Source organism: Giraffa tippelskirchi, chromosome 3 (genome assembly GCF_054371585.1).
Source record: "Giraffa tippelskirchi isolate mGirTip1 chromosome 3, T2T-mGirTip1v1.2.pri, whole genome shotgun sequence".
NCBI classification, from domain to species: domain Eukaryota; kingdom Metazoa; phylum Chordata; class Mammalia; order Artiodactyla; family Giraffidae; genus Giraffa; species Giraffa tippelskirchi.
In genome coordinates this window covers 38,237,196-38,250,658 of record NC_137277.1, presented here as the reverse complement: position 1 = coordinate 38,250,658, position 13,463 = coordinate 38,237,196, and the positions used below count along the sequence as shown (strand labels likewise).

Sequence of the window (13,463 nt, the reverse complement as noted above, 5' to 3'; positions counted from 1 at the left end):
AAAATTCAAGGCCAGAGATTTGAAAGGTGGTTATATCGCTTCTCGGCCTTTTGGCTAAGATCAAATGAAAGGTGGTTATATATGTAGTGTTTTTCTACAGGTAAGATTTTACCCCCAAGCTTTTATGTAGATTTGAATTAACAAGAGAAAAAAAAAAAGGTGAATTTAACCTGCTGGCTTTCACATATACTAACAAAGGTTCCAAGAATTAGAACAAAAGGATTTTTAAAGAGGGATAGATGACTGAAGAACTAGGACTATTCTAGATTAAAAAAAGACTAATAAAACATGAATACAGGACTTCCCTAGTGGTCCAGTGGTTAAGACTCCACGCTTCCACTGCAGGGCCACAAGTTCAATCCCTGATCAGGGAACTAAGATTCCATATGCCACATGGTGCAGGCAAAAAAAACAGAAACAAAAAACAAATAATTTTTTTAAAAGAAAAAGAAAGAAGATTGAAAAATAAAATAAAAACAATGTAAAAACGAGAAACCTATAATAAAATGATAGGAAACACCGTCCTTTAAAAAATAAAAAACTAAGTAAAAATAAATAAATAAATAAAACATGAATACAAAATAAAATAAGTTCCTAAATTCTGGATTCTCCCTCTCCCCCTCTCTTTGTTCTTAGGAGATATATGCTGAAGTATTTAAATATAAAGATCTGTAAAGCCTTCTCAGTTTAGCAAATAATAATAATAATGACAATAATGTTAATAATAACAGCAATGTTGCAAAATCTCCACAATTGTGAATCTATGTGTAGGGTATAGGGTAATCCAAGGTTTTGTAGGTCTGAAAATTTTAAAAATAAATGCTTGCAAATAATATGGACGTAATAGCAACTAGATATTAAGTATAATAATAGTTTTACAATTATGTAGGATAGCATCCTTATTCTTAAAAGGTACAACTATTTGGCGGTAAGGTAAGATTTATGAGAAAAATAAATGAAAATAAACAGATATATCAATACACATCCAGAAACACAAATATATAAAAGTATATCGTTTTAATCAAGCTTAATTAAAGGGGAGAGGAGTTTGTCCATGTGACCATCTTACCGCAGCATCAACATTAGCAGGTGAGTCTCCATTGGGGTCTGCCAGCATAGAAATGACACTAATCATGATGGTTTCCACAGTGTGAATAGGCAGCCAGCGTTCCTCTGGCTTTTCATAACCATATTTATCTTCCCCAGGTTCGTGAAGAATAGAAATGCATACATCACCATTTTTATCAACTGCAAAATTAAAGAGTAGGATTCCAGTTTTAAATACTTAAAAAAATTGGCTACACATAAAATACATATTATTTGATATGATCCTGATTCCCATGGTATCAGTATAAGATTCAGTACGACTAATCCACTGAATATATAGAGAAGTTAATTTCCAAAATGGAACCAGTTAACCTTTTAGGAAGACCAGAGATTTTACCAAATAGGATCCACCTGACAAACCCAAAAGAAATGTAAGCTATTCTGCAAAATTTCAAGTTAATATGTAGATGGTACCTAGCATTCAGTTCAGTCACTCAGTCATGTCCGACTCTTTGCGACTCCATGAACCACAGCACGCCAGGCCTCCCCATCCGTTACCAACTGCCGGAGTCTACCCAAACTCATGTCCATTGAGTTGGTGATGCCATCCAACCATCTCATCCTCTGTCATCCCCTTCTCCTCCTGCCCTCAATATTTCCCAGCATCAAGGTCTTTTCAAATGAGTCAGCTCTTCACATCAGGTGGCCAAAGTATTGGAGTTTCAGCTTCAACATCAGTCCTTCCAATGAACATCCAGGACTGATCTCCTTTAGGATGGACTGGTTGGATCTCCTTGCCGTCCAAGGGACTGTCAAGAGTCTTCTCCAACACCACAGTTCAAAAGCATCAATTCTTCGGCACTCAGCTTTCTTTATACTCCAACTCTCACATCCATACACGACCCCTGGAAAAACCATAGGCTTGACTAGATGGACCTTTGTTGGCAAAGTAATGTCTCTGCTTTTTAATATGCTGTCTAGGTTGGTCATAACTTTTCTTCCAAGGTGCAAGCATCTTTTAATTTCATGGCTGCAGTCACCATCTGCAGTGATTTTGGCCCCCCAAAAAATAAAGTCAGCCACTGTTTCCACTGTTTGCCCATCTACTTGCCATGAAGTGATGGGGCTGGATGCCATGATCTTAGTTTTCTGAATGTTGAACTTTAAGCCAACTTTTTCACTCTCCTCTTTCACTTTCGTCAAGAGGCTCTTTAGTTCTTCTTCACTTTTTGCCATAAGGGTGGTGTCATCTGCATATCTGAGGTTATTGATATTCCTCCTAGCAATCTTGATTCCAGCTTGTGCTTCCTCCAGCCCAGCATTTCTCATGATGTACTCTGCACAGAAGTTAAATAAGCAAGGTGACAATATACAGCCTTGACGTACTCCTTTCCCGATTTGGAACCAGCGTGTTGTTCCATGTCCAGTTCTAACTGTTGCTTCCTGACCTGCATACAGGTTTCTCAAGAGGTAGGTCAGGTGGTCTGGTATTCCCATCTCCTTCAGCATTTTCCACAGTTTATTGTGATCCACACAGTCAAAGGCTTTGGCATAGTCAATAAAGCAGAAATAGATTGTTTTTCTGAAACTCTTGCTTTTTGATGATCCAGCAGATGTTGGCAATTTGATCTCTGGTTCCTCTGCCTTTTCTAAAACCAGCTTGAACATCTGGAAGTTCACAGTTCACATATTGCTAAAGCCTGGCTTGGAGAATTTTGAGCATCACTTTACTAGTGTGTGAGATGAGTGCAATTGTACAGTAGTTTGAGCATTCTTTGGCATTGCCTTTCTTTGGGATTGGAATGAAAACTGACCTTTTCCAGTCCTGTGGCCACTGATGAGTTTTCCTACCATTTACATGTAATAAATATAATGAAATAAATAGTATCTATTGAATCTGTTCATTTATACAAAGTATATGGCCCAAACACCAGAACTGAGTTTCTGTATGATTTCCTAGTTTCCCTAGCAACTTACTGATTGAAATTGTTCATAGTCAAAGGTCTAGAGACTTTCTTAAGAAAAAAATAAAAAATAACATCATAAAATACTTTTTAAATCACATAAAAGCAAAATTATATTTTCAAGGAAAAAACACACACAAATCCACAGAGTGAGGTGTCCAACTCTTTGCAACCCCATGGACTGTAGCCTGCCAGGCTTCTCTAACCATGGGATTTTCCAGACAAGAGTACTGGAGTGGGTTGCCATTTCCTTCTCCAAAAAGACCATGTTATATTGCCAGTGAAAACTCATCAGCATACATTCATTAGGTCTCTAATCTATAAACCTATTTTAAAATCCAAGCCATAAATTAACTGTTGAACAAAAGGAGGAACAGGGTCCTATTCCACTAACTTCTTTACATTACACAACCAAATCTGCAAATCCTATAAATAACCAATGACAATACTTATGTTCATTTCTGACTTCCTAGCTAAAGTCCAACAAATTTATGATAGGTATAATGTTAAAGCGTATTTTTCACCTCTGGGGAACCAGCATCAAAGCTTGTATGCATTGTGGCTCTACGACTAATGGTTTCTGAATGCATGCTGTATGCCAGGCACCCACTTGACACAGGGAGTTTAGCAGTGAATGCAACATTTAAGACCCATGCCTTCAGTGTATTGTACATGAGCTGTTCTACAATTAATGCTCCTTATCACAACTCACCTACACCTTCTAATACAATCTATTAACTAAAATGAAATAACTAGATCAAGAGGCAAGAATAACAACAGTAAAACTTGTAACAGCATTATAAAGTTGAACAGAAAATGATAATACAGTGTTAAGATATTTTCCTCACTTACTGCATAATATAAATTTTTCCTTGAGAAAAGAAGTTATGTTTTTGAGAACACTTAATATCAAATGTTTGTACAAAATTCTATCAGAGAATCAGTTTAAGATTCATTTTCCTTTTACAGAAATTGTTATAATTTAGCATCTTTAAAATTTTAACCTCATGTCATTTCATTTTAAACATACAGAAAACATTTTAAACCTCTTAGAATGAGGCTTTTATGCTTAATACCTATTACCTATTAGAAGTGTAATATTTTTTTTAAAAAAGGCAAGATAACTGAGTGAAATAATTGAGCTGATAATTGAGTGAAAAGGCCAGTACTATCATTCCTCTTAATAATTAGAGTCCATGTATTGCTTTCATATATGCTCTGGGCTTTACCAACAGTAACACAGGCTAATTCATGCAAGAGACAGTATTCAGAAACTTTGTTACATTTTCCTTTCAAACAGGTGCAAAAAAATTGACTATTACACATTGAATAATTCAAGAGAAGACAGGGGAAACTGCCAAGAGCCTAGGAAGAAATGAACCATATGCCCAAGCAACAAGGGGCAGATGTAGTCGATTCATGCATCCATACATTGTGCAGGACTATCACTAACCTGTTCTACCAGAAAGAAATTCTTTTTCTCCCTTCATACTGGTGCAAAAAATAACTATGTCTTCTGTGATCACTGCTACCTAAGATGTGATGAAATATGGTGGCCTCCTGATTCTCAATAGTTTTCCCATCAGTTCTAGTCTCTTCTAAGACTCAACTGTTTTCCAGGTCACTGAGTTCTATTACATTTCCTTGTAACAAAACCTTGGTTTATTCATGCATCCATTACTCTCACTGATTTTTGCTTAAACTAATATAGAAGGGTTTCTCTTCCTTGCAACACAGTGCTTGGGTTATGAAAAGTAGAATCAGACTGGTGTAATAGTCTAAAAAGACAACACTGATTACAAAATACTTACAGTCAAAATACTTAGGAAAGAAATTCTTGCAAGCTCAATCATACAAAACAAGGCCAAAAGTTCAGGGAGACTGTGTAGAAACATAGTTTATCTAGACTAACCTTTGGCTCACAAAGTGAATTTTAAATGGTTGTATAACTTTGGGTAAAAAAGTCAATGTCACCATTTTATGCACAGCACTGTTAGATACTTTCCAAAGATCTAAACACGCAGACTTTTATCTCATTTGACCCTATCAATCACCTTATGACATAGGTAAGACATTCCTTTTTCTTATGAAGAATATACATAAATAGTTAACAGTGTCCATAGTCTAGGAGCTAAGATGAGAAAATAAAAATTAAAAACCCAAGTTTAACTACTTCTGTGTTCTCTGTAATAGCCAATGAATCACATAATACCTTGGAAATTATCTCCTCAATTTTAAGAGCGCTATTAATGCTGAGTATCACCCATGAACTCATGAACATCTCAGCTATGAACATCATAGCTGAGAACTAAGTAAATAAACAAACTTTTCCATTTGATCTGTTACTCTTTCTTTTAGAAGGAATCTAATCCAAGACGATGTACATAACACACAACGAACCTAGCATAAAAATTTCAACACAATTTCACTGAGAACTACATCTTACTTATTGACCTTGAAAACTTCAGCGACAGGCCGTCATACTTGCAAATGTAAAACTAGGTAAACTTACCATTTGGATGCCAGATTTCTGTAATGAATTTCATTTTAGGAGGCCGAAGGGGATAATCTTTTGGGAACGTGAGATGAGCTTTAAAAACACCACCTTCACTGGAAAAACAAAAACAAGTTCTTGCCTATAAGTTTCTGCTTATAAGTAAGGTAATTATTAAAACAAACATAAAACAAGGATGCTAGTGCTAACATTATAAAGGAAATAAATAATCTGGATTTCAAGCAGTTTACTTACTCAAATACCAAGTTTACTAAACTGTCATACCTACCACCTTATTAAACTCTCAAGAAAAAGTAAAATGAAAGAAATAGCTTTAAAAAGGCATCCAGATCAGATCACACTACTGTTGTGCTACACACATCTTTTTATTGCTTCCCACTGCACTTAAAACTCAAATGTTGTTTAACATTGCCTATCAGGGTCAAGTTGTCAATTTCTCTATATTGATCTCAGCTATCACTCTTCTCTCTCATCCCAGTCATTCTTCTTTCTGTTCTTTAAACACAACAAGCTTTTTCTCATCTGAGAGCTTATGCATTTTCTTCTTGCCTTTCTGGGAACAGTTGTGCTGACCTCCAACCATCCATCCATCCATTTATTCGTCTTATCATTTAACAAGTATTTATTCAGTCTTTATGTGCCAGACACTGGGAGTGCAGCAGTGACCAAAGCATAGTCTCTTAAGGAGTTTATATTCTGGTGTGTTTCAAAGTAGTGCTGCGCAACAGAACTTTCTGCACACTGGAGACGGTCTATAGTTACGTCCTCCAACATGGTAGCCACCAACCACTTGTAACATGGCTAGTATTGGGTTGGCCAAAAAGTTCGTTTGAGAACTTTTTGGCCAACCCAATACAACAGATGAACTGAGTTTTTAATCTTGTTTAATTCTAATAGCCACAAGTGACTAGTGACTGCTGTGCTTAGGAACTGTTCCTAAACAACGGTCAAAACAACACAAGTCAATGTTACAGAAAACCAATGAAAAAAGTCAGCCTTATGGGGCAAAAATGACAAAGTTCCCGACTAGTGACCTTGGTGCCGCTGTTTCCTCTGTTTCAAACGCGCTTCTCCCTTTGTTAGATTCAGAACTCAGCCAAAATGTTACCTCTCGAGAAAGATTTTACTTGGCTACCCAATCCTAACTAGCCCCTGTGTCCCTCTATCACATGGACTTCTTTTCCATTTCTTTACTGCAAAAGGAATTCACACCTCTGATTCTTTTAATATACCCCATAGAGCAGGGTCAGATGCAGGGTCATCTGACTGTGTTTGTTTCAGATCACTAAATAATAGAATTCTTAGCTCATTAAATGGTTTTCATTAATTAAACAAACAGACATTGATTATCTACCTAGAGAAGGCACTGCTGTATGTAAAAGGATATGACAGAGAACAAGACATTAGAGATCACTGATTTACAGCACTTACCATTCTAGGGTCAGAAGAAAATATCAAGAAAAGTATCAGTAATAAATACTGGAATGAAGTGAGCAATCTATTGTTAAGTTTTTAAATGTACTTACAGAATGAGCCCATTTATCTTTAAGAAGAAAAAGTGAGGGTATGTTTGTACAGAAATAGAAAAATGTCTGGAAACATGACACCAGTACACAAAAATGCTTAACTGTGAAGCACAGGATTATGAGATTTTTTACTTTCTGCTTTGTACATTTTGATATCATTTGAAGTTTTAACCAAAGCAAGTATGCATTCTCATTGCTTTTTTCTGATCCTAAAAGCAAGATGGCAGGATGGTGTTAAAGGCAGACCATTAACACCAAATACTTCTGAATACTTAGGAAAGGCCGCTGGGCTCCAAGTGTAAAAAGGAACACGTTTCTCTTTATGCTTACATACATGCTTCTTTCTATGAAGTGTATTAAATATACAGAGGGTCATAATGTGAAATATTTCTGTTTATGGGTTGTGGTTTAAAAAAAAAACACTTCGAAAGCCACAAATACAAACACTAGGCAAGAATCTATGTAAAAGAACATCAGAACAGCTACCACAAAGCCCATGTACTTTAAACCATTGGTAAGGCTATTCCCTGATACTAAGTTAGCTTTCCTGAGTCCCTAAATTTTGACTGATATCAGATCCACTTAAAAGCTTTACAACAGCTGATTGAAATTACTACCACGAAAGATTACCTTAGTCTATTAAAAATTTTGATCAAATTTAATTAATTGGATTATCCTTAAAAGTTTAAAGTACACAATTTTTTTTGTCTGCAATGTCCTCATCCATTCTGAATCAATCATGCAATTCTTTAGTTTTTTTTCTACAGGTGGAATCCTTAACTTCTCTAACACCTGTGAAAATCCTACTTTTCTTTTTTTAAAGCCTAAAACTCAAAGCATAGTGTACAAAACATGGTATAATAAATATTAACATGTCACATATTCACTATTTTTCAAATACATAAAGATGCTACTATGACGAGCAAAATCAAAGTTTTATGAAAAGCATCAATGGTTTAAATGATGCTTTCCTGCTTTCTCATCACAGATATTAACAGTGTAGGAGTATAACTGCTACATATAATTACAGATCTATCATATTACATATATGATTACTAGCATGATGTTCTAGGCTAGTTCAAGTTTCTCCTTAGATTTGCCTGTCTTTGTATTAAATGTATAAAAATCTTACCAGGATAAGAGCCTATCATTCTACTTTGTCAGATCCTATCATTCAGCCATATTTACTTTATTTAAATGATATAGCATATGTTGTCATCAACATTGTTCTTTTATATATTCCTTTTCACATCTGTCTTCTGTTTATTCATTTTTACCTGTCACAATTTTATCTATTACCTTCATAAAATATTTGATGGCTTCCAATGTTTTTACTACTACAAACAATAAAACACTGAACATTCTGAACACTTTCTAGGCACAAGGTTTTACCCTAGAAATGAAACAAGATGAAGTTTAAATAACTGTTAAAAGTCACACAGATAATAACAGTAGTAGACTCAGGGAGCTAAACAAAGATATTCTCCAAAACTCACGTTCTTAAGCACTAAATGATAAACGATATGGCACTGCCATCGATCAATCAGTTTCTAAGTCATGCGGGCACTAGGGTCATTCCTCCTGAAAGTTCATTACAAAATATATAGCTTGTGCAGCTAAGTTTTAAACAGACTATATAAGAATTTTGTCACTGTAAAAGAATATTAATCAGAGAATTTGGTTAGTCAACTCTTCATTTTCTATATCCACTCAAGGTAAGGCAATAATAAGATACATATAATCTTCCAAGATTCTACAAAATTTTCACATCATTGCCAGAGGTAGGAAACAAGATAAAACATACTTCTTGAGCACACCAGCCATGAGTGATGAAAAACAGATACAGCAAAAGTTACACACCATTCACTAATACAAATTTATAAAATTTATAATTCACAGTGAAACCCATGTTACCTAAAGTTTCTTTCAAAACCTACTGCCACTCCTACCTGATATTTTTCTTTCCATGGATATGGGCAGCTAGTCACACTACTTGATAACCATTAGTCTGAAAATAGCAGGCTGTCACACCAGTTTCAGATTATTTTTCATAGAGAGAAAGCCTCAAGAATCTATTTTTAATATCTCCAGAAACATTAATTAATGGCAAGTGTTAGTTGCTCAGTTTGTGTCCGACTCTTTGTGACCCCATGGACTGTAGCCCACCAGGCTCCTCCATCCATGGGATTTTCCAGACAAGAATACTGGAGTGGGTTGCCATTTCCTTCACCAGGGGATCATCCCAACCCAGGGATCGAACCCAGGTCTCTCACATTGTGGGCAGACTCTTTACCGTCTGAGCTAATGGCAAGAGCAGCAATAAAAAGTTTACTGTGTGAAAATAAATGTAACAGCCAAATTAATACTCAAAGCAACTATCAATAAAGTAATGCCTGAATATACCAGTTATTGACACGTGGATTATAAGGAGTGTGGGGTGCCCTCTAGTGGCTAAATGAGGGTTAATGACACCACCATGAACTACACTAGCTTTTAAAGAATTTTAGTACAGCAAACATTCTTACAGAAATGACCTAATTAATTACTAACCGATGGATCAATCACGTAGGTTTGGATACCATCTAAGCTCACATTAACTACTTTCAATATTATAACCCCTCCCCCCATTACCAGCCCCTCTGTTTCTCCTCATAGTCAGTTACTTACACTTAAGATCTGTGTCTCTCATTCCAAATAACACTCCTCCAACAACGGGGAGAAGGCCTCTGCCCTCTTCACTCCACTGAACATCAGTAATTTCCTTACTGTTAAATCAACAAATGACATTAAATACTTGATTCTTGGTGGCATTTTAGAAAGCTTCCTTCTATAAATCCTTTTGTTAGATGTCTGGCTAACTTCCTCTGCTTTTCTCAGGCCCCTGTCCTAGGCACATATGTGCCATCCCCTGAGTAAGGCTGTTGATCTCCCTCCTTCAGTCCATTTCTTACACTATGCATGCATGCATGCTTAGTCGCTCAGTCGTGTCTGACTCTTTGCGACTCCATGGACTGCAGCCCACCAGGCTTCTCTGTCCATGAGGATTCTCCAGGCAAGAATACTGGAGTGGGTTGCCATGCCCTCCTCCAGGATATCTTCCCAACCCAGGGATCAAAACCAGGTCTCCCACACTGCAGGCAGATTCTTTACTGTCTGAGCCACTAGGGAAGCCCAAGAATAATGGAGTGGGTAGCCTATCCCTTCTCCAGGGGATCTTCTGGACCCAGGAATCAAACCAGGGTCTCCTGCATTGCAGGTGATTCTTTACCAGCTGAGCTATCAGGGAAGCCCCTTCTTATACTATAGACTGCCCCCCGCCAATTCCTTTTATAATAGTTTAAAACATTTTACTGCAGAAATAAAATACAAGTAACCTGAAGGAAAATAAAATTTATAATTCCAAAGTTATGATACTTAGAATCTGATGCACATTCTAAAATATAAACCTGATAACTCTTGATGTAAAACTCCCCAATGTCTATGCTTTGGCCTCAGGACAAAAGAAAACTCCTAACCCCTTAATAGTGTTTACAAACATTTTCTAGCCCTCAACTCTCTAGCCAACCTCATTTTTTGAAATTCCTGATAGTCATTTTGCTCAGTTGCCATTCCCTTGTTCTGTCCCTTATTTTCCAGTCCTATGTATACAAACATTTCTTTCTCCCTATGAAATGCTCAATCCCCAGCTTCCCTTCCACTTATCCCCATCTCCTACTTATCCCCATATCCTAACCCCACTGCTACTGCCAGAGTATCTATCTAGTTAATCCTTACCCTAGCTATTGACAATCCAAATCTCTTCAATCCCAGAATAATTAATCCAAATGTGGCAATCTCATTCATCTTGCCAGTTACTGGGTAAGGAATGATGAAGCAACTTGATTCCAACAAATGAGACAAAAGTCTGCTGGAGAGCTTCCAGAAAAAAGGCTTTTCTACATTGAAATACATAAGAAATTACTTTTTATTCTATTCTTATTTCTACATAAGAAATACATAAAACACATGCAGAAATTACCTTCGCTTCTTCCTTTTCAACATACTCTGAAATGCTCAAAACTGTTGTAAGCGTTTTACTATCTCTGTCAAGAAAACAAATTTCCTTATATTCTAACCCAGCTAAAATCAGATTTCTTGTGTTTATAGCCAGAAGCCTACTAGCTAATGCGGTGACTAACTCTTCAGTTCTCACTTTAGACATCTCCTCTTCTGGGAAAAATTCCCCAACACACTGAAAACCTGCCACACGCCCAGTGAGTTCTCACCATATCCCAATGCCTCCCTCCATCATGGCTGTCCCCAAAGTGTATTAAATAACTACGCAATGAGCAGCTTTGCCAACTAAACTGTAACTGCTTTGGAGTAGCACCTATTAACTGATTTAAGGCCATGTTCATAGCATCTAGCATAAGAGTGCTCAAAAACATTAGGAAACTAAATGATTGAGTAGTGTAAATGCCTAAATGTTTTATTTTTGAAACAATTCTAAATGGGAAGTTGCTAAAAGGGATAGCCAACACTCAATAAATCTTAAACCCCCTTCCTGAAGGCTTTATAAAGAATTTCATAACTTCCAGCATGTGAGTTTTAGGAAAGGTCATTCATAAAAAGCAATCATACTCAGGTAAATTTGGATGATAATTATAAGGTCTGTCAACGGCATTAAGACTTCATTGTTCACAGGATGTTCCAAGTATATTTGGCACTGAGGTTAAACTGTAGCCTGGGTGCAGTCAGTGCTCTCATCAGTAGGGGACAGTGAGGAAGTGGCAGCTAGTCAGCAACTCCAGAGGAGCTGCCACAAATGCTTCTGTTATCCACACCTCAGATAGACAGTCAGCACTTTTTAAATGTATATGAAAGGCCAGAAATAGGTTTTCATTGGTAGGAAGGATGGCCTGTTTATGAGTACAATGAGTATTAAAGTGTCTTTCTTTCATGAAGCTGAAGGGACACAGCATGTATACGGACCAGCTAATAACATTTAGAGATGCTTGCCACCATCTCATGAAAAAAATATAAAAACTGTGTGAGGTCCTTAGACATGGGAGGTCAAACCTGGATGCCTCACTCATTTCCTACTCAGACATTAGTTTAGAAGAACTTCTCTTGTTATCACACACCAACTTTAAGATTAACAAGATTCTGTCACTAGAATGTTTCTGTGTCTTCCTTAAGCAAACCTTCATGCAATGTGTTTTGATTTAGAAACCCAGAATAGAACCTCATCAGGCTCAGAAGCCAGGCATTCGTATGATTTTGCGTGCAAAATTTGGTAGGAAATTTACTTTCAAATAATATTAAGGTTGTGGGGGAAGACCTCTAGGATGGGTTTCATTGACTACTGTTATCTACCAAACTATCACTGTAAAATGACTAGATTGAGTTATCTTAGCTTGCAACAATCACCAATGCAAATGTACCACTGGGAAATAAATCAGCAAAAATTTTGATCAGCAATAGTTGTGACAAAACATAAATCATTTTTTTTCAGACCTTAGAAAACCTCCCAATCAATACTACAGCTCAACTGTGTATGTCATATACCATTTTGCTCTGGTATAGAACTAGCTCTGAATTTTCTCTTCCATCAGGTTGGGGAGGGGCACAGGGAGGCAAAGCAGTACCATTCAGAACATCCAAAATAAAACTATTTCACTGTCAAAAAAAAAAAATTCTTATGTATCCAAATCGTTGCTGCTTAGTACCATCAAGGACCAAGGCTGAGTGACCAAGTATAGTTCCCACGAAAGACCCTGCTATCCCTCAGTTGTATGGCTTTGAGAAGGTTGCTGCATTTTTTCCCAACACCTCAACTACTGTAAAAAGCATGCAGCTTGTACTGGTCATTGACATCAGACAGTCATGATCCATCTTACAGAACATTAAATATTAGTAAGTTTAAGTTTACCTGCAAACACATGGAACAGAAAATCAGACTATGTGTGGTCTCTGAATCTAAAAATGTACTACATATATAAGAAAGTCCATATTTTCTTTGCTCTTTGATAACACCACACTCTGTTGTCTATCTTTATATCAGTTAATAGTGACTAATTAAAAGTGATTAACAATCATTCTTGTAAACTGGGAAACTTCAGTTTGTCAAAATAGTTTATATTTCAATTATTAAAAGAGTTCCACTTGGATGTCAGTTCCATTATACTTACTAAAGTGTATCTGGAGGACCAATAATAAGGACTTCCCATCGGTAGAGATCATTGTCATCTATTAAACCTGCTGAAAAGCCTTCCACTGGATTTTTGTTGAGCTCTGTGGAAAAAGAATAGTTTTATAAAAAATTTTAAGTACATAATCTTCACCCAACATTCATTACAGAACATTAAAAATTCTAACTTGTTAAATGAATACACCTGGACCCATTAGCAAATGCTACCTGATGTCAAAAAC

At 36.5% G+C, this 13,463-nt stretch overlaps 1 protein-coding gene across 1 annotated transcript in view; it reads right to left on the bottom strand.

Moving 5' to 3' along the window:
* Nucleotides 1-13,463, bottom strand: part of UBE2G1 (ubiquitin conjugating enzyme E2 G1) — a 91,744-nt gene that overhangs the window by 15,233 nt on the left and 63,048 nt on the right. The window contains exons 2-4 of the mRNA XM_081579909.1: nt 13,223-13,325; nt 5,524-5,621; nt 1,070-1,248 (exon numbers count right to left, since the gene is read on the bottom strand). Of these exons, the coding sequence (XP_081436035.1) occupies nt 1,070-1,248; nt 5,524-5,621; nt 13,223-13,325 (380 nt within the window). The remainder of the gene's footprint in view (nt 1-1,069; nt 1,249-5,523; nt 5,622-13,222; nt 13,326-13,463) is intronic.